Raw genomic sequence first — 25406 nt, 5'->3', positions numbered from 1 at the left:
TATGAAAACACTAGGATAAAGAAAGAAGTGCATTTTCTAAGTCACTTAATTAGCCTAAGCGACAAATTATTACTTTCCTCGGCTTGTGTGCTGTTGTTATGCAAGGACGTGCATATAGAGATACAAGTGCAACAATGGAAGCCAATCTCATTGAGATTCAAAGAGGACTGACTATAAGGCAGATTAACTCAGAAAAATATATTTTAATGTGACTACTGAGTAGCTGAAAAAAAATGCTCCCATAAATATTTCCCATTCCCTGCCATTGGTTAGACAGACAGGTAAACTTCCTATACTCTTGGTTAATACTAAAGATAACATTGCATTTCAGGACATCTAAAATAGCTTCTGCACAATTTGTCGCTGCAAATAACTGCCAAGGATCTATAAAACTATAAACTTCTCAGATTTAACCTTGGGAGGCATTTTTAATATGCAAAGTTCTTACATTGACAGTCTTGGGAACAGCAGTACAAAAAGAGAGATAATGACAGAAGGCTGAAGTAGAACAAAGGTGGTTTTACAGTTGAGGTGAAGCGTGTGGTTTTGAATGAAGAGGGGGCGAGCGAACACTGACATCTTGGTCTGCCTTAGAAAATGTCCGGAAAGCTGGTTATTTACTTCACTGACTTCTCTCATCTCAGGTCCTGTGTGGTTGTCTGAGCTGTGATAAAGCTCACGGAAGAAAATAGAGACAACGTTTCTCCTCGTGAACGGGGCCAGCAATGGTAGCTGCAAGTAATGGGGCCAAAGAAGACAAAGTTCAACAAACGCAAAAACGGGACAGCCCAAGCTCTTAAATCATCCGCTAACTAAGGGAAGAAAAAAACCAAACAAAACAAAAAGTGAAAATTTCAAACCAAACAGTCATAAGATGTTATTTTCCCACATTTTGTTTTTGTCCCGGTGACATAAACAATGGTGAACCAGAGGCGGACGAGACGGATAGACAAACAAAGATGCAACTGTCGGTTACCGATCACGGTGTAATGTGGTTACGGCATCCCAAAAGTCCCACATTTTCCTGCATGGCCATGGGCTGTGACTGCACAGGGGGCAATGCTGTCTGAGGGGGCTGGCAGATGGTTATTGATACAGTAATCTGGGCCGGGTAAGAGGAAGATTAGAGGGAAGAAAGCCAGCACTGCTGAGGTGTTAAGATACTCCCGTGAGAATGCAGCAGGCCAACTGGAGCGTGACGCGCAACAAACAACAAACCAATAGAGAGAGACGGACCGAGAGACACCGAGAAGGACAGGATGGTGAGAGAGAGGCTGTGAAAGAGCGACAAACAAGCCACAGAAGACAGGCTCTTTCAGTGGAAATTTATCTAAAGCCACTAATCCTGCACTTACCACCACCAGATGCAATTACTGCTAAAGAGCTGGAAGCAAGCAAAGCTTGTCCTAGACATCGATTCTATAACTGATGACATGTCACCCAGATACGGTCACAAACAGAGCTGAAAATTACAGCAGGAAATGACACATCGGCGGCGAATAACACAGACGTGATGGTTAAATCGCTATGCCGCTTATCCAAAGGTTATAGTCGGAGATTAAAACTCCAACAGGAGCATTGGAAGTTACTGGGATCCTTGCCACCATTGTGACTGTGTGAAAGATCTCAAAAACGGTTTGACAAACAAAAATTTGGCTCCATTGTTAATGCACTTCCTGTAAAAAAATGGCAATTGAATACAAACCAAATATTGCTTTACGCAGCAAGTGTACCATGACAGTCAAACAAGATTTGCAAACTGAAAATAACTTGCACAAGCTCCACACAAACAAAGGTTCACTGTATCGATGTCAAGCTTCGATTTAAGATGCTTCATTATAGTTACCAAAGAGATTAGAGAGGTTGAGAAATGCAACAGACAGGTTCTGTAATTCACAGTGAGATGTGTTGTGTTACCCTGGACGCGAGCGTGTGTTGATGCTGTTCAGTGCGTGTGGGATGATGGATGTTGATGTGGCTGCAGATGGCCGATGTCCAGGTGGACTGCAGTGCTCACCTCAGCTACAACAGCTACACTCACGCAGGCATGAGTACAGCGGGCATGTGACAATTTAGAAAGAAAATACCCACTGGGTAGATCTAAGGAAACACTACGGCGCTAGAATGATAACTGGATTTACCTGAGGAATGGGCGAATCGATACTTTCAGAACTGTTGTATTGGAAGGAACAATAGTCACTTTAAAAAAATGTAGAATGGCTGTTTTTATAAACAGTATTTTTTTCCTTTTTTTGAAAATGAACAGGGCAGTCAAATAAATAATCGTGATTAATCACATCCAGAATAATAGTTTTTTGCATATTAATTAGTTTTTTTCTAGATTTTTTTTAGATAAACATGAATACATATTCATAATTATATATAAATTGAATTATTGGTGAATATGAATAAATACCTAACATTTCCTAAATATAGATACATGTATGTGTATGTTTTTGTGTTTATAAGTACAAAATGAATATGCACAGCGCATAGATATATATTATCACAAACACATACCACACAAACTTTTATTCTGGATGTGATTAATCGTTATACCGCCCAAAAATGAACACAGATGACAGAATATAATATGTGGTGGTCCAGAGCAAACAGGACTAGGGCACAAAGGACTAAAACCGGGTCACCTGCAGAACCGTTGCGTAATATTTCCACACAGCTCACTTGGATATCCTCCAATTATCCTCATATTATCTTCTTTTAAACTAGAAACAGAACTTCGTTAGCAAACTGGAAGAGATAAACATCACCAGCCGTTATTTTACACCAAATATCGACGGCGCTAGAGATTACATCCATTTGAATAAGTTGTTGAGCAAGTGTTTGTAAAAGCTTACTAACTGTCACCCTAATATATGGCAGGAAAGAGTTTTTTCCACATGCCGTCATTTTGGGACATTACTGTAACTTTCTTCTTATCAAAGCGTGTGGAGAGCTTAAAAAGGTGTCACCTGCACTTGATCTGCTCTCCGCCTTTTGATTCGACTGGCAAGCTGAGAAAACTCTATCTGAGGCTTCCGCTGAGCACTTCAAACATGTCTTTGTTAAACAATGCATGAGAAGCAATAACCAGCTGTAATGATATCATTACCAGAATCATGAGTGCTGACTGCAGTCTCTCCTGGTTTAGACAGAACAGAAGAGGTGGGGAAAAAAACACCCCCGCCCTTAGCGCATGACATCTTTCTCAATGATAGCCTTATTAGCGCAATCCGAGTACGTTGCGATCGCTGTCAAAGCCTGCCATTGTCCGCGCACCGTCACAAAAATGTGGGTAAGCGCGTAAACAAGGTTGTGGGATTGTGGGGAGGCTATTGCATGATGAATACAGGCTTACGAAAGAGGGTAAATACAGAGACATTTATAAACAGGGCCATGAAGTTCCAGACTGGTCTGACACACACACACACCCTGATGAGATATGAGGGGCTGTTTCACATGAGTCAACGGTGCTTGCTGGCACGTAGTCATCCAGTAAGGAACCAGCGCATGTCAACAACCAGGACAAAAATATGTACTGGAGGACGTGCTCCAAACATCACATTTCTCTAATTTCCAATGAATTACATCATACATTTGATCTGATCTTACATCAGACATGTTATCTTTTCACTGGAAAGCAAAGAACTTTTGTACTTCTTTGAAGTTTAAGTGTAGATAACAGTAAAATGCATAATTTTATACAGCCTTTTTAAATATTATAGCTAAACAATACACACACAATACAACTACTCACGCACAAGACTGATCAACACGACACACACCTCTGTGTGTGGCAGAGGTGACTGTTAACCAACCTGACTGATGTGTAGAGCATCACAACAGGCTTGTGTTAAACTTTCCCAAATCATTCTGCCAACAACCAGCTGACAACCCACACTCGAGCCCACAGTGACAGAAATACACTGGACTCGGTGGCAGCTATTGATCGGCCCTCAACACAATGCCTTCTCTTCCATCCATCATCACTTTACGCCTCAAAAGAGAGGCAGGCGTGTCTGCCACCGTACCTATTAAAGACGGGCCTCTTGCCCTCAAATCGGTGTAAGGGAACTCCCTATCAAGCTGAAGACAGGTTGTGAGCTTCAATGTCAGGGGTATTCTGGGTAAAGCCTTCTGAGCTCTACGATTATAGCTGTTAGCTGAACTACACTGTTTTGACCCTGATCTGATCTCACAGTCATGCATTCAAACCATAACTACTCTATCAGCCCTGAAATACAAAAACGGACTACAGAAACAGGAATTAACAACATTTTTATTTTGACAAAACAGGAATTTATGGGGCTTTATATATACAGTATATTAACATTTTAGACAACTAACAATATTCGGTGGGCAAAGAAAGAATAATTTTATAAAATCTGGTAGTATGAAGGTACTGTTTATATAATTTGCAAATGACTTTTTCGATTCTGTTATATAGACTACTTCAGAAGACGTAAAAAATGCAGGTCCAACACGATTTAGTTTTTTTAACACTGTACAAACATTTCAACAAAATACAACAAACAGAACATTTATAAGAGAATTCAAATGTTAACTTAATATCTTTAATATTTAATTATATTTGTAAGATTAAATAAAAATGATATACAAACTGAAACCGCAAGTGCTTCTGGACATCTTTACATCTTTACATCTTGCAAAGTGTTCTATACTGTGGTATGTAAATAAGTGGGCGTGGCTAAGACTCACTCATATATTAATATAATATAGTTTACAGTTTAGTTCTGACAACTGTTGATTTCTAAATATTTGTTCAGATTTGACAGAATAGTTGCCTTTTTGCACCACTTATAAAATAAATGCATCAAACCCTATTATATCCTAAATAAATTAAGCTTGTATATCTGCACACAGGTCAGTCCTTTAATTGAATTCAGTGAGTGATGCTGCAGGAAAGCACTCTTGTGTAGAGTGTGCATCGCGTGAGTCCCCTGACAGCATCCAGCTCTAGAGCGTTTTTTTTAATTACCTCACCTTGTATCTTCCCTCTCATTCTCTTTCTCTCCCTGTCCACGTCCCTTCTGCTCTGAATTCCGACAGCTGCTTCTAAACTACTTGAAACTATTTTTTCTGCTAACCAAGTAAAACATCACCAAATGTCTCCGAAAGACTTTCAAGCATCTCAGGGGGGCCCACCACGGCTCAAAGCTCTGGAAATGTCCATCCGTGATTGTCAACAAGATCTTTTAAACTTGACGTCTGTCTCTCAAAATGTATATGTATGTGTGTGCGCATGTGAATCAGCTGGGAGGTGGGGGGCCGATGGGAGGCATATCCCCCTCATTACCTCGGTCTTCCTACATGAACTGTCCGTCACCTACACGCAATCAGCGGGGGGATGACACACATACACAAGCCCAATAAAGCTTCACTGCTTAAACAGTTACACAAACAGAGCAGATACGCAGAGGTTATTGCCAGTGGATGTGTCTAGATGAACTGTAGAGCACCAGACAATGTTGAAATTAGGGCCAGACCGAGTCTATAGTCTTTTTTCGATGCTGGCTGGCTTTGTAGGAAAAAAAGGGTTTAAATATGATAAAATGTAATATGCGGAACTAAGAATACTTTAGTTTTGGTAGTAGCTGAACATATAATCAAATTACTCTTATTATTTACTTCCTGACATTTAGTATAGCAGCATAAGAAAGAAACAGTATTTTAAAAAAAAACTCAGACAATGTTAATACTGACTACAAACACAAAAAAATGATTTACTGACACTCAGATTGTTCCAAACTTATATCATTTTGTTCTTCTGCTTAACACAAAGGAAGATACTTGGAAGAATGTCCCATCACCATTGACTCATAGTATTTATTTTCCCTCTATGGCAGTACATGGGGATTGAGATCTGTTTGGTTACTAACATTCTTCAAAATATCTTCCTTCGTGTTTAGCAGAACAAAATGTTGTATACAGCTCTGGAACTATCTGAGGGGGAGTAAATGACAGACTTTTCCTTTTTGGGCAAACTGTCCCTCTAAAACACCACATGGTCACATTGTAGGACCACAACTTTTGTTAAAGGGATAGTTCACCTATAAAATGATAATTCATCATTCACTCATCCTGATGTTATTCCAAACTTGTACATATGACTCTTTTATAAAATGCAAAAGAATATCTTTTGTCTCAGTAGTTTAATATCGAAATAATGGAAATCAATGACTATTCGGTTAACGACACTCTTCAAAATATCCTCTTCTGTGTTCTGCAGATGAAAGAAAGTCATACAGGTTTGGAATGACATCAGACTACATAAATAATAAAACAGGTTTATTGGGTAAACTATCCCTTTCAGGAATCCTTAACCCAGCCCACAGACATGCAAACAAGACTTCTGAAGAAAAACGTATCTACTGTATATCATCTGTGTCTTAGTTCTGCTACAAAAAGCCTTGAATTAGCTTGTGTGTCCCTGTGCTATTGAGAATAACGTTATTCAAGGCAGAAGGCCTTTGGGTAGATCTTTACAATGAGTCAACTCTTCCAAGCTCTTGATTTCTCCTCCCTCCATCTCTCTCTCTTCCTCGCATAGGCAGCAGCAGAGCGATTTCAATCATTTCGTAACCTCGTAGCAATCATGGCTTTAACTCCCCTGTTATTTAAAACAATCTGAGCTCTGAGCGCGAGTTAATCACTGCTTATACAACATCAGTCAGGGTTATTCATTCTGTTCCAATTAATCATGCCATTTATCTACATTGTCTGAGCCTTCTGCTCAACAAATTCATCTGTAATGACACAGACAATTCGCATTGTTGAATTTTATCATGTATGTGGCAAACGGAGGGCAAATCGTTGGAGATGGCGGGCGGGTGCACGCCGAAGTGTGCGAGCGTAAATTCAGCGCCATCTGGTTTTGGCTCTTACTGCACGGCTCTCTCACTTAATTAACTGGAGGCCATTACATTTCCTGAAATGTTTCACTTTTCTCTGGTTCATGTCATGCAGGCAGGCAGGAGGGGAGCGGGGAAGGACTCAATTAGACCAACGGCACTCCCTGGATATTACACACTTCATGTGTGCCAGTTAAGGGGGCGTGAGGTGGTGCAGGGCCTGGACGTCTCTCGCTGCGCCTACCCTGTCAACGCAGATAAAGGCCTGCCTGTCTGTGTTAGATCCCACCCACACACACGCATTGAGACAAGCTCCAGCTGCCAAAACACTTCATACCGACCAGCAGAGAGCTAGACGTACATAAAGGCTAACACAAATTAATAGCGCTCGACTAGAGTGCAGCTACTCACCATATATGCACCATTTAATTAGTCTGAGAGATGGAAACTGTGGATGCTTTAAAGGAATTATTACAGCTGTGTTATATAGTTTTTGTGATTCTGACGGCCGTTGGTGTTTATTTTCCTTAAAGTGGTGTCTTTGCTTTTAATGGTAATGCTGTAAACTCTGCTGTAGTTTGTACTGTAATCCTGTTAGTGATGGGTGGTATGACTTGTATATACGGTTTTCTTCCATCACATTCCAAATAAGAAGAGAATACAAATCAAAAAAGTTTGTTTGGAAATTTAACTTTTTTCTATGGATCACAAACGAAGATATTTTGAGAAATGTCTCAGAGGTTTGGTGTCCATACAATGGAAGTCAATGAGGGCCAGTGTTGTTTTGTAACCAACATTCTTCAACATTTCTTTTGTATTCTGTAGAAGAAAGTAAGTCATACAGGTTTAATAAGACAAGAGTGACTAAATAATGAAAGAATTTTCATTTTGGGGTCAACTATCCCTTTAATTTAGCCAAAACTGAGTAATTCACATATTATTTTTCTCCGAAAACTTATTTACATTATGTGAGGTTTTATTTAAAAAAAAAAAAAGGTTTAAAATAAAGGTCAAATGGAATGCAAAAAACTTTGAAGCTTAATATCTCAAAACTACTAAGAGAATGCGGATAGATTCCAATGCAACGCTACATAAACCATTTTAAAATAACTCAACCAGTTGGGGGTCAAAATCAGCTAGAGAAAATTCAATAAAGAAATTCAGTCCTACGCATAATTCTTCAACTTGTTAGGTCTGTCCTTGCACATGTCACATACCTATAAACCACTCTGACACCTCGCAAGCAAAACTGAGCTCGGACTCGAGACCACAATGAGTCAGAACAAGCCTAGAGTCTCCGAGTCTCACACACTGAGAGTTGCCTGTGAGCCAGTCTGCTGGCTGTATAAATGGTGTTACTCTAATAATGAGTACAGTCAGTACACTCCAAAGTACAAAAAAAAAAAAACATAAATCAAGCATCTTGCCTATTCAAATTCTCTCATTGTGATCATGTTCCAGAAAACCATTTACATAACATTTCCATTTTATATTTACATTAACTGACTGAGTGCCTACCTCAAGTACGCAACAACAACAACAGTGTGGTTGATAAATTAAATCAAGTGTTACGATTGCATGAAAAGATCACTGTCTCACATATACTACACTACAGCATGTGAGGATGTATGACGACTCACCAACTCATTGCCGAAAAGGATATCCACGTAGGGGATGACCTTCATCAGGGCTTCCTTGTAAAACTCACAGATGAAGGGAGCCGACAGATTCAAGCAGAAGATCTTGTTGCTCTTAGAGGCGTGTTTGGCCACCTTCAGGACGGACTCCACGGACACGGTGAGGAAAAAACCCTGAAAAAAATGGATAAAGTCAAAACACTTATATTATAGCACAAAAGAAAAAGGGCGAGATATATATTTTTTATATCACAAGCAAGCCATTTTTGTTTGAAAAATCTAAGCGCAACAAAGAATTAAGTGAACAGTACTCTATAAATCGATAAATCTGAGCGTTACAACAGAACAGGAGGAGCAGAAAAATGTAACACGTTTCTCCTAGTTGTGGAATAAACATGGCTAAGCTTGATATAATGGAGAGTATGATGAGGCACAAACAGGATTAAGGTTTTAGGAGATGAGAATGAATGATGACAAATGGAGTCCGTAATTGCAGCAGAGTTTCCATCAGAGAGCAGCGAGAGTTCACAGAGACAATCCAATACAACAAAGGGCACCTTGGCACAGAGGAATAAGTGCAAGGTCACACGGCTCTCCGAGGAACACATCTCGCTCATGCTTCTGCTGTGGGCTCGCTTTGTGCAGAGGTGAAAAAACAGACCACAATATATACATTATATAAAAAGAGGCGTGAACGGTGATAACAAATTGGGTAGAGAAATGTAGCTACTACTGAATGCAACGTTCCATGTTGTTTGAAATAACTACAGTAGCTGAAGAAAAGCTTAATTTCATTTACAAGAGTTGTTTATATTTGCATGTGGATGTTGTCGGTAAAATAAAAAGGCTTGTTTTGCCAGACACTGCAATTGTAACAGAGTCTCCCCAAGTGCCCTTACGCTCCCAGAAAGGAGATCTGAAGACACGGTGTGATTTTCCCCTCACTTGCACGGCGTGTCCGAAGAGACTCGGCCGAGCCCAGTGTGATGGCTGCTCTCCAGCCTTTGTTCCAGAAGGACAGGAGTAAAAAAACACACTAGCATCTGATGAAGTGGAAAACAAAGGTCTTGTCTGGACTCTTCTTACCAAGAAACAAGAGAGGCTACTCGGTTCATTGTGTGAATGAATACAGACTTGGTAAGGCAACACCTCTGCATTTAAACCTGAAACCCCACGCTGGGCCTGTTCCTTCCATACACTTCTTCTTGCACTGAGGGAACAATTCAGAGATACGGTGTAGGTGAGATTAAGGGAATCGGAGGACACAGAGGGATAAAACAGAAAATGGAGAGAGAATCACAATAGAGAGTGTGAGAACACTGTGTTGCTGGAGGACCAATGGCTTTTACCAACGCTCCGAGCTCTCCATTAAAACAGAAGAGGCTTTTGTAGCTGAGAGTGGAGAGAAGTGACCTTCGTGTGTTTAGTGTGACTGTGTCAGCTATTACACCGTTCAGAGAGGGAATCCGAGAGGCTTGTCACCGGCGTACAGTACATTGTTCCTATGTGGGCGTATGAACCATCCATCCACTACTGTCAGTAATAACAGATGTCATCATTTCCCTCTCTCTGGAAAGCAACACATGATGAAACTTTATAAAAAAAGAAACAAGTTTGAAAAGACTAGAAGTGTTGTTTTTATATCAAAAGTTTACACTACTTTTCCACTTTGTCCACGTTCAAACAAAATGGTCATTAATATTCTTTGATATTTTTAAAGTAAATTTCTGCATTGGTTCAAATATTGACCAATATATTCACAATAATGCAATATAAGTAAGGGTTAGTTATATATTTCTATTTTTTTAATAAATAATTAACATAATATGTTTTATTAATTTATCATTCAAATTAATTTATAATAATAATTTAGAAATAAAATATTTTAATTATTTAAAATTTTTAATGCCTCAATTCACTTTATTGGCGAGACGGATTTAACAAACCGGAATAATGTATATGCAAGTTTTAAACACAGCAAATATTTCATATCACCATGTGTTTTATTTAGGACGTCTCGATTAAACCGATGATACAAAGAATAAATATTTTTTTATTTTTGTATCAATCTAACTTATTTTAATTAAGTTTTAATTAAACTTTATTTAGAATTCATTTTACATTTTACTTACAAAATTGTATACTTTATTATTTTACATTTTGAATGCCTAAATTCACTTTATTGGAGAGACATTGTTTATAGCGGCCCTGCAACAATGTGTCATGCATTCTGACTTCTTTACAATGTTTGACGTGCTGTCTTCTCATGCTGAACATGGTCAACTTGTCAAAAAACGAGTTTGGAGTATTATGTAGTATTTCTGTGATCGATACACTCCCCCAGCGATCGTACAGGTTTTGGAAAGTTTTTTTCGAACATATAAAACTGTTTCGCAAAAACTTTTCTTAGTCCCTTAATGGACAATTCTCCTGGAAAATCACGCCGCCGCCGCACGGCTGCAGGAGAGCAGGAGAAGGAGCATGTACAGACGTCACTTTCACTTGGGTGCAGAAGAGAATCATACAACCGTGAAGTTCAGGTGTTTGTTAATTCACTGCATTTGGGTGATGAATGTTATATAAACTGTGGATATAACGCTGGATTTGGAGATTGTTTGAAACAGATATATGGCGCCGTCCCAGCACTAAAAGATGCCGGGCATGAACCGCATGCAGTGAGTAGAACTGATGTCTGTGTTTTGTTGACAATGGGTGCGCACGTGCTTCAGTTCATCCTACCCCCCCCCCACACGCGGCGTATGTTTTCAGAAAAAAACGTGCAGCTGTATCTCTCTTTTATAAATGTGATCAAACTAAATACTTTTCGAAGATACGAAGTATGCAATACTACTCTATAGATACTCAAAATTAATATGAGATTGGCAGAACCCTGTGTGTTACGCCGCTTTAAGTATACGATTTTCAAATAATATTTTAACAAAAATGTTTAATAGTTCAAGTAAATGATCTAGTCTTGCTTTGAATATTAAAATAAAGGAAACAAGTCAACTTTGTCAATCAAAACATGACATGTCTGACAATATTTTAATGACTCTGAATACCTTTTCTGACTGTATGTTATCGTTCAAATAGTCTGACCAAACCTTTCAATCGTCTTGACTCCGAGAAATAAAATACCTTGAAAAACAAACATTACACTGGCCCAAGCCCAACAGCATCCTGGGTAGCTTTAGATGCTGTCTGTGCAGTGGTAATGGACCATCTGTGTGCATGTCTCTCAGCATTACCCCCATCATTAGCACACCTCTGCTACGATGTGCGAGCATCGTTTGGGAGAATCAGCCCACTGCATTATTGGAACTTTAATGTTAGTGTGTTTGAAGTCAGAGAGATGGCCAGAGGGAAGCCGCTTTAATGGATGTACGTCTCTTTCCTCCCTTCACAGGGAGGAACTTTCATAGAAAAGCCGCTGCACCATCTTCCTACTTTAAAAAGTTTTGCAATTCTCCGGACATCTTTCAAATAAAAAAACACAAACTCAACATGAAAGGTCACCTGTCACTCAAAGAGGCCTTAATGCACGATTGTCATTTATGAATTACCGGTGTATGTCACATGGAAATGCGTGCAACCAGGCGAGTCCACTCACCGGCAGACGACGTGGCCCTTGTGTTCAGCAAGACATCTGCTCTAGTTTATTAAAGCCCTTCAAAGGCCAGTGTTTAGCATTCTCTATTAAATCTGCATGCTAAGCAGGCCTCTGAAACCCATGTGCTGGGAGAAAAAGAAGCTCGGATTGAACTTCTCTGTAGCTGAACGGACCCTGGAGATGAGAATCTTCACCCTTTCACCTGTCGTACGCAGGTTTTATCTCTGAAAGAGTCCCACGTGAAGGATCAATACATGGCCTGCTCTGAGCAGATTGCACTGACCTGACACCTGACTATCACAGCCGCCATCTTAAATGAGTAATACACTTCTGCCTCTCACTTCACTGGACGGAGAGCGCTGGAATAGCGAGCCAGAATAAGTCTTCGCAATTGGTGACCAATCCATGTTCCAGCAAGTTTTTGACAGAACATCACTTAGCAAAAACAAACACAACTCATTTTTCATATACATATGTGTGTTTTATTTCGAACGTCTCTTATTAAACCAATGAAACAAAGAATAAATCTTTTTTTAACGGGACAGTGCAGCAGCGCTGTGCATACCAGAGGGATTAAAAGATGTGTTTGATGTTCGCTGCTCATCTTACTACACTAAACTCCTCAAAGTCCACACGACATCTGGTTCTTCTTTGGCCGTCTCAAGAAACATGTTCAACAGGGTCTTATCTTATATTGCCGCTCGGGCTAATGGCAGACAGCCTATGACATGAAAGCCGAATAGCTGCCAGCTCTTCTCAAACGTGCCATTCTTTTTCTACTCATTCTCGGGCCCATCAAACGCGCCTTTATCCGGACGCGAAAGGCCTGCGCTTGATTAAAGAATCATTTTATTATAATGCATGCTGAGACAACCATAACAAACTTCCAAAGACGGTCAGAGGAAGCGGTCCAAAGTATCATGTTATGACGGACTTAATCTGCACGTTTATTTCATGTTAAAATAAACACGCGGCTGCTGGTATCAATTATAACAAAATCTCATTGTGGAGTCACATGTCAGAATGGCTCCAGGATAAGACGGTGCACAAGAATGTTGCTGGTTTAACTTCAAGAGGAGGTAATTCTCAGCGGGCGATGTTCCGACGTGTACAGGTGAATACGAGGCGAGATACATTTCACGAATTAGACTGCTTAGCCGGCATCCCCTAGGGGGATCGTGAGCCTCTTATATTCATCGTTTCTATAGCTGTGGGTGGGGAAAGGGGAGGTGGGTTTTCTAGGGAGCTGACAAAGCCTTCAACTATAAAAATGACAGTGTAAAGAAATTAGACACTGGAAAAATATGTAATCAGCAATTTAGCAATAATGCCCATAAATAAATAATCACTGGCTCCATTAACCTGACATGTATCTGAGGCGCAGTGCGTGACGTGAGTACCAGATCGGGCTGCTCGCAGACGGCGAGTCCATTAAAGGGAGCCATCCGTCCTCACACGCCTTCCGCTGGCACTTCAGGTGGAGTGTGTTATTCTGTAGCTAAGGGGAGGCAGGCCCAGAGCGCTCATTTGTAGCACCATAAGACAGGTCGTAATTACACTCACTCAGGCAAAAACGAGAGAGTCCCAAACCTGACACATTAACCCTATCAGGAGGTTAACCGTGATGGGCATCGGAGAGCTAAAAGGAACTGACGGGTTTTACATAATTAGAGTCGCTGGATTCCTCCGAAGCCCTGGAGATCAATGGCTTTTGCTGAACTTTAAGCGGTTGAGTTTGCGCTCCGCGCCGAGTGCTTAGTGTTAAGAGAGCATGCGAGGAGAAAACAGTGAAGAATTTATCTGGGATTTAGAGCAGACAAAAACTTTTAGAACCCAAAGCCTTGAGATGCCGATGCTAATCCGTGCAATAATTCGGCATCTCCGCAAGACTTAGATTCTCCATCAGAATGTGGCGAGGGAGAAGAATCTCAAGGTGTTTGTTCGCCGCGTGTTTTTGTTTGTTTGTTTTGCCTTTATTGTTAAAATGTCAGTTTGACAGACTCCAAGACAGGGAGAGGACCGCGCTAAGAAAGCCTCGTAGGGAAAACCAAGTAAACAGCTTCGCCGACTTTTTCAGGTGGAGACATTTTTCATGGTGTGACTCCGCATGGGAGTGAGTGCACGAAGCAGATTATTTAGCACACAATTAAGAGCTGCTAAAATATGGCAACAGCTCGCCTCCTCTCGCTATCCTGGTATAATTAGATTTTCACCTGCTGTTGAGATACGGAAAAAAAGCACTTGATTCGTTGGACAAGACAAAGAAGCACCTGACGCGCCAGCTCCTAGATCCATCTTGCTCCTCAGCGTGCCGGGAGATTGTGAGGTAAATTGAAATTGCTGTTGAAAGCTCGCCTGGATGAGTTGCACAGTCTGCTTAACACATTGGTATGAAGACAGATGCTACTTTGGAACAATATTGCCATCAACGTTTAAAGCAAAACAAGCAGATGAACGTAAACAGCTAATATTGCGATCTCACATTAGGCCTCTAATAATGAGGTCATCAAACGTGCCATTGTCGCTGGGAATTTTAGAACGCCGGGGGAAGTTAAGATGATGTTTAACAAAAGAATAACCCCGTCTGTTAGGATTGTTACTGCAAATTGCTCAAACTATTAGCATTAGCGCCAATGAGGCAGGTGTAGCCAAGAGTAATAATCACCCAGCTAAAAAACAACTTTTAATTTTTGGCACCCGGCCAACAGGAGGTAATATGTTTTAGTCTGCAAAGAATTTACACCGTTCGACGCGAAACGCCGGCATGCCAGAAAGCATGGAATCGTGAGCCAAGAACGCAGCAGCAGACGGCCTGGCCTCGCCTTGCTTTAAGTGGATACATATTCTCCATAAGTCCAAGTCTTTCCAAGGGAACATTGGGCTTATTAATCCTTCACACGCTCCTCGGGCTTGTCAAATCCTATTCAAACACCACAGGAAACAAATGTGTAAACACATCCAACGTAGTGTGAAGGCTGTCAAACTCGATGGCTGCCTTCACGCAGAGACGTAGCCGAAAAGTGAAATATAAGCCCAATCGAAGGCGGTTTCGATTGCGACGTGCCATGCGGTGTAACCGGCTCTTGCGCCTTCAGAAACATATGAGCGCATGCAAAAGTGGGCCATTAATGATTAATGGCTGTTTAAATAATCATCTGACGGCAACTGTGGAGAGAGTCCCTGATGAAAACATCAACAGCAGTGCCTCTTGTCAATGCCTAATGATGAGACTAAATGTGGGCAGGGTGTTTGATAGCGGCATCAGTCATTCATAAAGGGAAAAGGAGGCCGAAGTTGTATCGCGGCAACACGTGCAAGTGGCCGACGGTCAAAAGAGGACGTGACTTCTATTGTGTTGGGATCAGTGGTCGACCGATACGAACCATGCTAATACAAATATGTAGATGGGAGGGTGGTCAATGGCTCGAATAAACATGAAATGCAACAAATCTTCACTAATCATCTATGCAATATTTGTATTTTAGATTTCAAATAAGAAGTTAAATACAACACAAATACAACAATAATTATTATTTTATATGAAATAATATAATACATTTGTATATAAAATATAGAATTTTCTAACAGAAAACATCATATAAAAACCTACAACATAATATATAATATAAAATATACAATACTCATTTTTTATATGATATATATGTATATTATATATTGAACAGCATATATCATTATAAATCATCTCACTTATCGTATATAATATCATCCCATATGATACCACATATCATATCATATATCATAAACTTTCCTGGTAGTGCATGACACGAAGGTATATATTATATACTGTAGTTTATACAATATAATGCAATGTAATATAATATAGAATGTGCAAATAAATATATTATTGATAGCTTAAATGTATTGTCAGATGCTTTGGATAAGTGTTTTGCAAATGCATTAATAATATAAATTGTGCAAATTATTCCTAAATATGAAAACAATAAAAATGCTAAAACGCAAATGTTAAATCAGTTGAGTGATGTTGATAACTTCAACCCCCGATATCATCAGTCTGGCCAGTGGCACTGATTTTGACAACTGAAACACATACAAAGTTTGAACATACTACTCAACATCATCTTTGTACCACCACAACCGGCTCCAACTCATCTTTTAACACATGCTATTTTCAGGGAAAGTTAATTTCCCATCTCATGCTATTGTGTAAAATACCTCCTAAGGTCATTAATAAATCTGGGTTAAGCTCCTTAAATGGGAACAGCGGGGTTGTGAAGTGAGACGAGTTCTTCTATGAGTTTGTGCGCGTGTTGATGGACCTCGGGCCTCAGCCAAGCTGACATCTATTATGTAAACATTAGCAGCCGCCCAACATGAGGGCTGGCTGCTCACACGACGTGCACTATAAAACAAAATCTCATAGCGGGCAGGACACTTCCAAACACTCAGCCGCCCAGCAGAGGTAACATCAGGCCAACGCCGTTCTCTAAACAAATAAGAAAATGAGGGAGCATAATATCCAGCCTTACATATCCTTAAACGACAAAACAACTCAGCATCGCTCTGCATCTCAAAGAGTATAAACACATCACATGTACGTAAATCTAATTATATAAACACATCACATGTACGTAAATCTAATTATATCTCCCACATTCTCCTATGACATATTCTATATAAAGGCATACATACACCTCCAGATTCAAGACGAGAGCGGATACCTTTACATAGATCCGATTTACTATGCAGTGCAAAGACTATAGAAACCAGGTAAATATATTCAACTGCGCTTAAAATAAGCGTGTGAAGTATAAAAGAGTCGGTGTGATGCCCGAACGTTCGTGGTGGGTGGCACAGCTCCACCAGCGTCTCTTCTCTCATAACTACAAAGGTTTCATCGGGACATTCAGGCAATTATCCTTTCAAAAGACAAGACAGATCGGCTCATGGAGCATGTAATTATGCAACAAGTCCTCTCCTGTCCGCCCGAATAGGGTGTTTTGGAAACGTGACGAGACAGTTGTAATATTATCATAACATGCAACACTACTTTCAATTAGAAATAATTTGGAGTAAAACACTCACCTGACACCTTTATAAGGGGGACGATCAGTATTCATAGGATGGGATTACGCTCTTTTCCTAAATCACACGACGTGATGGAGTCATCATGTAGATTTTTTAGCACTTTATATTAAAAGGATCTTTGCCAAATAACAAAAATGAAATCGGTCTGCGTCGTTTTATTAAGTGATAAAACTGGATGATGTCACCGTGCCGCATTTTCGTAAAATATGATCATTTTAACATGCATTATGTAAATGTCATTTCTAACCCTACGCGGAAATGAGATTATAATAACATTACCCGGCAACTCGGAGGATACCGGGCACAAAAGAGAAGGTGTTGTTAAAAAGTCATGGTACTAATGTATCTGGCTCCTCGGAGCAGCTGCAGGCCGGGCGCCTCCTAATTACTCCTCTAAAAAATTCTCCTGAAAGTCAACAGAACATAATCGATGGAGAGGATTATATTAGCGAGGCCTTGGACCTTAGCCAATAAGAAAGGCACGCCGCTCCCTGTATCGTCGGCCGCCAATGATTGAGCGAGCTAATGGAAAGACACACAGCTAAAGTGACACATTTGTGCAATGGGGGGAAAAAACGGATCAGTCATTGATCTGCCAAGGCCATGGTAATTAGAGTGCTGGCCGAGGCGAGAGAATGTTTGCCCTTAGAAACGGCAGACAAGCAGCTCTGGTATACATCACCCTTGAGACCAGACGCTAAGAGCAGAGAAAGAGAGTGGACACTTGTGTCAGATACCAAACTGGCCCTTATCACCTTTTAACAAGTTTTAGAAATGACATTCAGATGAACGTCTTTGGAACTGTGTGTCACGTCTTGTGCTACTTCTGTATTCAAGAACAAGTCTTATGTAAAGATTCCCCAAAATGGGGTCAGGTGAACCGAAACCAACCCAATAACAAAAAGCTTTGTTAAAGGAACAGTTAACCTAAAAATGAAAACTCTGTCTTCATCTACTCACCCTCATGTTGTTCCAAATCTGTATAAATTTCCTTATTCTGCTAAAACCAAAAGAAGATATTTTGATAAATGTAGGAAAGCAAAGAGTTCTGGGGCACTTTTGACTACCGTTGTTCTTTTTCCTACTATGGTAGTCAATGGTAGACAAGAACTGTTTGGTTACATTCTTCCAAATATCTTTCTCGGTGTTCATCAGAACAAAGAAATCTACACAGATCTGAAACAAATGGTGCGTAAATGGTGACAGAATTAAATTTTTGGGTGAGCTGTCCCTTTAAGGTCAAATTAAATTTAGACTAGCCAATTTTAGCAAAGGTAAGAACTTCCTACAGTACTTTAACCATCATGCACTTGGGCACAGAGCCCGCTCACATGGCACAATTTGAAACAGCTTTGGGAAATAGTTCCACAAACTACATGAGAGTGATGATGTGACGAGGGCTGGATGTCATGATGCCACATGGACTGATAAATGTGCTGCCTGTTTTAGACTCTGCTTGTTTGTTTGGGGGGAATTTATGCTAGAAGCTCATCCGTGATACACATTAACTCATGTGGCAGAAGACAGAGACAGAAACAGATAGAGAGAGAGAGACAGAACCCATGGAGTCATTCTGCCTGTAATTGCATGGCTAAATGCTCCCTTCACTTCCTGCCCTCCCTCTCGGTGGCATCTCCCTGCCCGCACCGAGAAACAGCAATTGGCATAAGCCACTTAAAGCAATCTGTGCTGAGCGAACTACAAAACCCTGAGAGGGCTTAAATTTACTGAAGCCTTGAGAGACAGCGAGGGTAAAAAAAACTATGGTGCTCCTCATTTAGAAAGCCACAATCCAATTCCGCAGCTGTGAAATTTAACTTCCATCTATTGCTTTTCAATTCCTTTGGAGGAATATCATAAAACGCAATGAAACAATTTATTGATTTTACCGTCTTCATGTGACCCAGTGGATGAGTGCTCAAATGACTGCGTCGGGAATAATGTTTTACGAGTAACACTTGATGCATTATTCGTATGTTTTATAGCTACTATGTGAGAACTGGTAACGGTTATTACTTAATTATAATTAACTGCCATAAATAATTGAAAACAGGCTTTATAAAACAGAGTAAACGGTAAGTACAAAGCATTAGTAACTAAAGCTAACATGAATGGCATTCACAACTGAATTCTGTAACATGAGACACCTCTGAGCTCAACAGGATGTTCGAATAAAATATGTAGGGCAGCATTTAAATCATCTGGAATTTTTGGGTTTTGGAAAAGTGGCTGTTCCATAAAGAATAGAGCCAGACCTGTAAGTGATCCCGCAGTGGATGAGGGACTTCCCATCTCAAACACCACTGGCACAAACTTTTCAGGAAGGGTTCTGACTGAAGGTCAAGTTCACCTCTGAAAGCTTCTTGTTTTGAAATATTTGTTGTTATTGCCATAACTTCAATCGTCACTGAACCAACTTTATTAAATTCAAAAACGTTGTATGCATGTTGCATTTGTCTGTTTGACGATTAACTAAAGTCCAGGTTTGAGAAGAACGTAAGGAGTAACACTTGTGCTACTTTTATAGAGACATACCTCAGGAGAATGACTACAAAATATTAGGAACGTCAAATATTAAAAACATATAGGATTGTAGTTGAGGTATACGCTGTATTTCCAGCGAGGTTTTTATTTGTCCATGCATTTTTTAAATATGAAAATAAAAGCCATATGTGACCGTGCCAGTGAAAATCACATTGTTTCATAATCAAATTTTGACACCAAACACCAAAGTTTGATTTAAAAGATATCAAGGTTACGTTTTAACAGAACATTCTTACATTATGTAGGATGATTTTATGTAGGAAACTGTAAATCACAGAAAATGACTTAAGCAGGGTTTTCAATGGAAGGGTCACATATTAACATTATTCTGTGGTTTGCATTTTTGCAAAAGATTTTGTTCAATAAAGCACAAAAAGTACATAGGGATGCACTGATAACAAAAAATTATTTATCATTGGATGCAGAAAACCAATATATTGGCCGATATACAGTGTCTAAATAATATTTTGCAAAAAATGGACAACTTTATTAGAAAGCAGTCTGAAAAGATTTATGATGAATAATTTATCTGCTTTATTTTATACTGATAACATTAAAATGACTATTTAGTGGGCGATAGTGATATGGCAGATAATGAATTGTGCTCCCTGTAAAAGTATATTCTTTTTTGCCTACACTTTATGTGATGATTGCTTAATCTATCCTGAGGGGTTTTAAAAGCAAATTTTGTACAAATATGCCCCCAAGATATCACTTTGGATACTACTGTATCTACATGCCAATTGGCTAACATGATCTCCTGTCTGGGTTACGGCAACAGATAAGCAACAACATATGCAGTTGTACATTATGATAAAAACCTTTTTTACTATTTGACATAGTAGTGGCCAAGAAAGGTTTCTCAGTTTAGTTTCCTGTAGACTAAAGCCGGGCATGCACGGATCGAATTCTGATGGAATTGTACGGAGGCAGTGATACATGATGCGATTGTAAGACATGCAGATTTCCCAAGATATCGTACGAAGTTCTGCGCCAAAAACATGGAGTCAGAAGAAGAGATTGCTTTCTTTGTGGCAGCAATGGCTTGCGAAAGAATAAAAAAAACGAATGCCAAAGAATTTGGTTGAAGAACAGATAACAGCACGGACTTTCTGTTCTTCAAAAATGACTTGAGGTAATAACGTATCTGTTCGTGCATGTTTTGATGTGGTCATCGACGATATCATATGAATCACAGCGTGTCATGCAAGTTTGTGCAAATAGGAACTTCTGATTGGCTCGTTCAACAGCATACATGTTACGGTTACAATCCGACAGCTCCCGAACTTTTTCAACACGTTTAAAAATGATCGGGAGGTCGAAAAGTGATCTAAAGGCACTCTGCATGGCTCAGAATTCCTTGCACAAGATACGAGCCACGACCATACGTACATCAACGATTTCCTCGCGATTGGAAAAAAATCGCGCCACGTACGCCCGTCTTAACGTGTTCCTGTCAGTATGTGATCTGAGATCCGCTTTTGACTAAATTCTGACCACTTCAACATTTGATTACAGACAACATAACGGGATGTTTGCGGACAGCCACGCAACCTTCATAATCATAATCAATAAAAGCCAGGCAAACAGAGCTCCCCCCTAAGGACTGGTTTCCGGACACAGGATTGATAATCGTTGAGGAAGTCAGGTGTACGCTGACAGGAAGCATGTCTTAATGAAGGAAAAACTCACTGCCACTTTCTGCATTATTTATTCCTGTAATAAAGCACTCAATGAAACTTCAAAGCCCCAATTTATTTTTTACCTCGCTGTGATACACAGAGAGAGAGACCGAGGGTGAGTGAGTAAAAAAGACACAGTAAGAAACCAATCAAAGCGGCTCAATGAAAGAAAGATAAAAAAGAGGGTAAACGAGGACAGGAATGAAAACACTGTATGTCCTGAGATGTAAATAAAAGACCAATGGAAAGAAACAAGGAAGACGAAAAGATGGAGAGAACATTCACTGCAACTTAATAAGAACATAAAGTCATTTTGAGAATTTCTGTTTGGCAACCATAGGGCTCTCATATCTAAATAACAACCTTGTCCTTCTGTGAATATTGTAAATGTCTTTCTAATGAAAAGCACATTTAGCAGTGCCACAGCTTTGACAGAAGCACCTGTTTGTGTGCGTTACACGCCGCTCCTCAGCCAGCCGCCTGCAGAAGCGAGAATAAAAGAAATCCTGGTTCGAAAAAAAAAAACAGCTTGTCCTCCTCTGGCCCAGTAATGACTTTCAATGGGAATAAGAACACTTAAAAGAAGAATATTTCCTCTTGATTTTAACGTGCAGTCAGTCTGAAGCAGGCCGTGAGTTTTCTGGAGTGATAAGGGCTTAGCCAATGTAATCCTCACAGGCACTTTGCCTTATCTCCTCTGTGAGGAAAAAGGAAACTTTCTGCCTCTTTCAAAAGGCAGCAGCGGTCCAACGAGGGGCTTCACCTGGTATGGCTTTCTTCCTGTAGCTCGAAAGAAGAGCTTACAATAAAATCCGTCCTTACAACCTACAAACACGTTTAAAAAATAAATGCACTTTAACAACCAAATGCTGAGCAGTTAATTGCAACACATTCAATGGAATTATCTCTATTATGACTTCACAAGGACAATATGGCAATATTACACCAAAGAGAAATCAATTTGATTTGGTGTGATGATAAGGTCGAGTCAATCACCACAAATTCATCAACGCCGCTTGAGGAAGCTCAAAGAACTTCCTCAGACAGCTTCTTACCCTTCATTCACATCCCTTATGTGGGACACCGGCTTCGCTCGGCCGACCTTTGGCATTAAATATTGAAACAAGTGCAGCCAATAAGCGGGGATACGACTTACAGCTACAGCTTCAAAGTAACAACGCTGCATGTGAAACAGAGCCGAAGCGAAGAAAGAGAGAATCGTATGTCAAACAGTCACATCAGAAGCGCCCGATACGTGTCGAGAGTCACTTCTGTGCTAGCAAATGTCACTCTGCCCTCACGGGCACAAACATCTCAGTGTTCTCGATTCGATTGTGCCACTAACTGGGAAATGCGTTGCATAATGCCAGTGCGTTACCCAAATGATGTGCAAATCATATTTGTTCAAGGCTGCCTCTTCTCGATGGCAAAACAAGCATTTGTGTAACTCTCCAATGGAGATGACAAACAAGGGAAGAGGAAAGAAATAAGAAATGGAAGCGAATGTGAAAAATATGTCAAGTGCTAGTGTTAATGCATTTAAAGGGAGAGTTCAACATAAAAGGAAAATTCTGTCATTTACAGTCATTGTCATTTCAAACCTGTATGACTTTCTTTCTTCAGCAGAACACGAAAGAAGATATTTTGAAGAATGTCTGTAACCAAAAACCGTGGTCGCTATTGATTTCTAATGGATGGACACAAAACCAATGCAAGTCAACGGGGACGTACAGTTTTCATTTCGGGTACTATACAGATGGCTGAATATTTGATATATTCAATACGTAATAATATACAGCATGAATTTAAAAGCAATGTCATGAATAGATTCAAGTCCCACAACAGCTTGAACCACAGTGTGTTTGCATACACTCATTCCCATGGTAATGTCCCCATAGATTAAAGACTTGAAAACACATCTCCCCTGGGTCTAGTTCACATCACTCGGCTGTGGCTACATTTTCTCATCAAAATTGTGTCAGTGCCTCCGGTTTACATGCAAACAAATGACACCACCTGTGCCGTACACAGCCAACCAATCTCTGAACCAAATCCTTTTAAATGGTCCCTGGTAGACAGGCGGAGGCAATAAAACCAGGTCTTCTCTCTCTCTCTCTCTCTCTCTCTCTCTCTTTCCATCCCATTATCTCCCTCTCTCAACACTGAAGGGTTCATCAAAGACACGTCATACTGATTTCAGAGTCACTGATCAGCGTGCGATTCCTTCCTCTAATCTAATTGTGCCACAAAATGGAAATCATCAGAGCCAATTTAACAGAGCCGACTCGTAGTACAAGCACATACATCCGCTTCCCCCTTCATTCATCTGCACAAGTACATCTGCCTGGTTTAGACTCCTCCACTCAAAGGGTTACTAATTGGAGCCTGAATTCCGTGATGGCTTTGCTTTTAGCCGGGAAAGAATGGGGGAGGGTGGGATATTGGTGGGGATGATAGGCACGGGCAAATACTTCCTGCTTTTCTTACATGAAAGCTTCAGCTTGGCCACTTGGGAATACGTAGTAAGCGTCTGACCCGTGTTAGTCGTGAGGGGGTATTTGCTTCTCAGGAAGTGGATCCCGTATTAAGTATAAAAAAGATGTCAAGACGTCTGTCAATTCTACTAATATTCATAAAGGAACAGGTGCTTAAAACACCTGATCCTGGACCAGAGGTTACAGCTCAACACGTTGTTGTGTATGCATGATCCAAAACCATAAAAGCTAGGCGTGATAGGATTTAACGAGCAAATAACACGGTTACATGCCATGTTTATTACAGAAATACAAAGGGATAGTTTAAAACAAACTAAAAATAGCTTACTGTATGATGCTACAATAACATGCCCATTATACTGTTTGTCAGCAAGACACAAAAAAGCCATTCAAGTTAAAACAGTTTGGCTAAAACAGCTAGTAGGCCATGTTATTAAAATTGTTATAAGGAAAAAATATTACGGTTTAGTAACACTTTACAATAAGGTCGTATTTGGTAACGTTAGTTGTGGAAAGTTAGCGTTAGCTAACATTAACTAACAATGAACAATGTTTATGTTCATTTTGGCATTTGCTAATCGATTTTAAAATCAAAAGCTGTAAATGTTTACAAAGCTAATGCACAAACAATACTATTGAACAATGAACAATAACAATGGCATTTGCTAATCGATTTTTAAATCAAAAGCTGTATCTGTTTACATAAGCTAAAGCACAAACAATACTATTGAACAATGAAGAATAATATTGGCATTAATTAACATTAACAAAGTTTAAAAATGCTAATGAAATGATATTGCTTATACTATAATGCTAATAAAACCATATTACTCATTGTTAGTTCAGGTCAGCTAATGCATTTACTAACGTTCACAAATACAACCTTATTGTAAAGCGTTTTACACTTGCAAACAAAATTTGTGTCTGTAAATGTTTTCAAATAACTCTAAAATGAAAAAGTTTGACCAAGTTAATGTGTATGTATCTTACATGCACCTAATCTACAGTGACAAAAGTGAAACTTGCTTTAACTCGATAAACAAGTAACTTTTTTCAGAACTAAAACACACTAAGCTGTTAGTTGACCACATCCTGGCTGACAGTTTGCAGCGGCGTCGGTTTAGCTGAGAGCAGGACAGCACAGGGCTGGGCGGCGTTTATTACTGTGCTAACATGGCTTATGCGGTTTCCAACATGTGAAATAACGTGTTAGAAAAGCGCCTGCAGTTGCCACAGCATTATTAGGACTCTGCGACGTGGAGCGTGCGCGCGTGCTGCATTAAAACTTAGCGTGAGATCAAGAGGGGTTTAATAAGCTGTAGCATTTGTGATTTGCCATGAAATTGAATACATTTATAAAAGGTAATGCTGCAACTAGAAATTGCCGCTGATTAATTGGAGCGCCGTGATATGTGAATACAAAATAGAATCAAAAGTAATTTCCTGCGTTATTTATCAGTCAATAACGTCAGGCGCGCAGTCGGCTCATTAACCGGCTA

General features: G+C 39.9%; 1 protein-coding gene across 2 annotated transcripts in view; it reads right to left on the bottom strand.

The window, feature by feature from the left end:
• The window catches only part of adka (adenosine kinase a), a 131394-nt gene that overhangs the window by 20135 nt on the left and 85853 nt on the right, over window positions 1-25406 (bottom strand). For both annotated transcript variants that reach the window (XM_056760773.1, XM_056760774.1), the window contains exon 7: window positions 8513-8683. In XM_056760773.1, coding sequence (XP_056616751.1) covers window positions 8513-8683 — 171 coding nt within the window. The remainder of the gene's footprint in view (window positions 1-8512; window positions 8684-25406) is intronic.

The sequence above is a fragment of the Triplophysa dalaica genome, chromosome 11, assembly GCF_015846415.1.
Source record: "Triplophysa dalaica isolate WHDGS20190420 chromosome 11, ASM1584641v1, whole genome shotgun sequence".
In the NCBI taxonomy this organism is placed as follows: Eukaryota; Metazoa; Chordata; class Actinopteri; order Cypriniformes; family Nemacheilidae; genus Triplophysa; species Triplophysa dalaica.
This window is presented reverse-complemented; position numbering and strand designations above follow the sequence as displayed.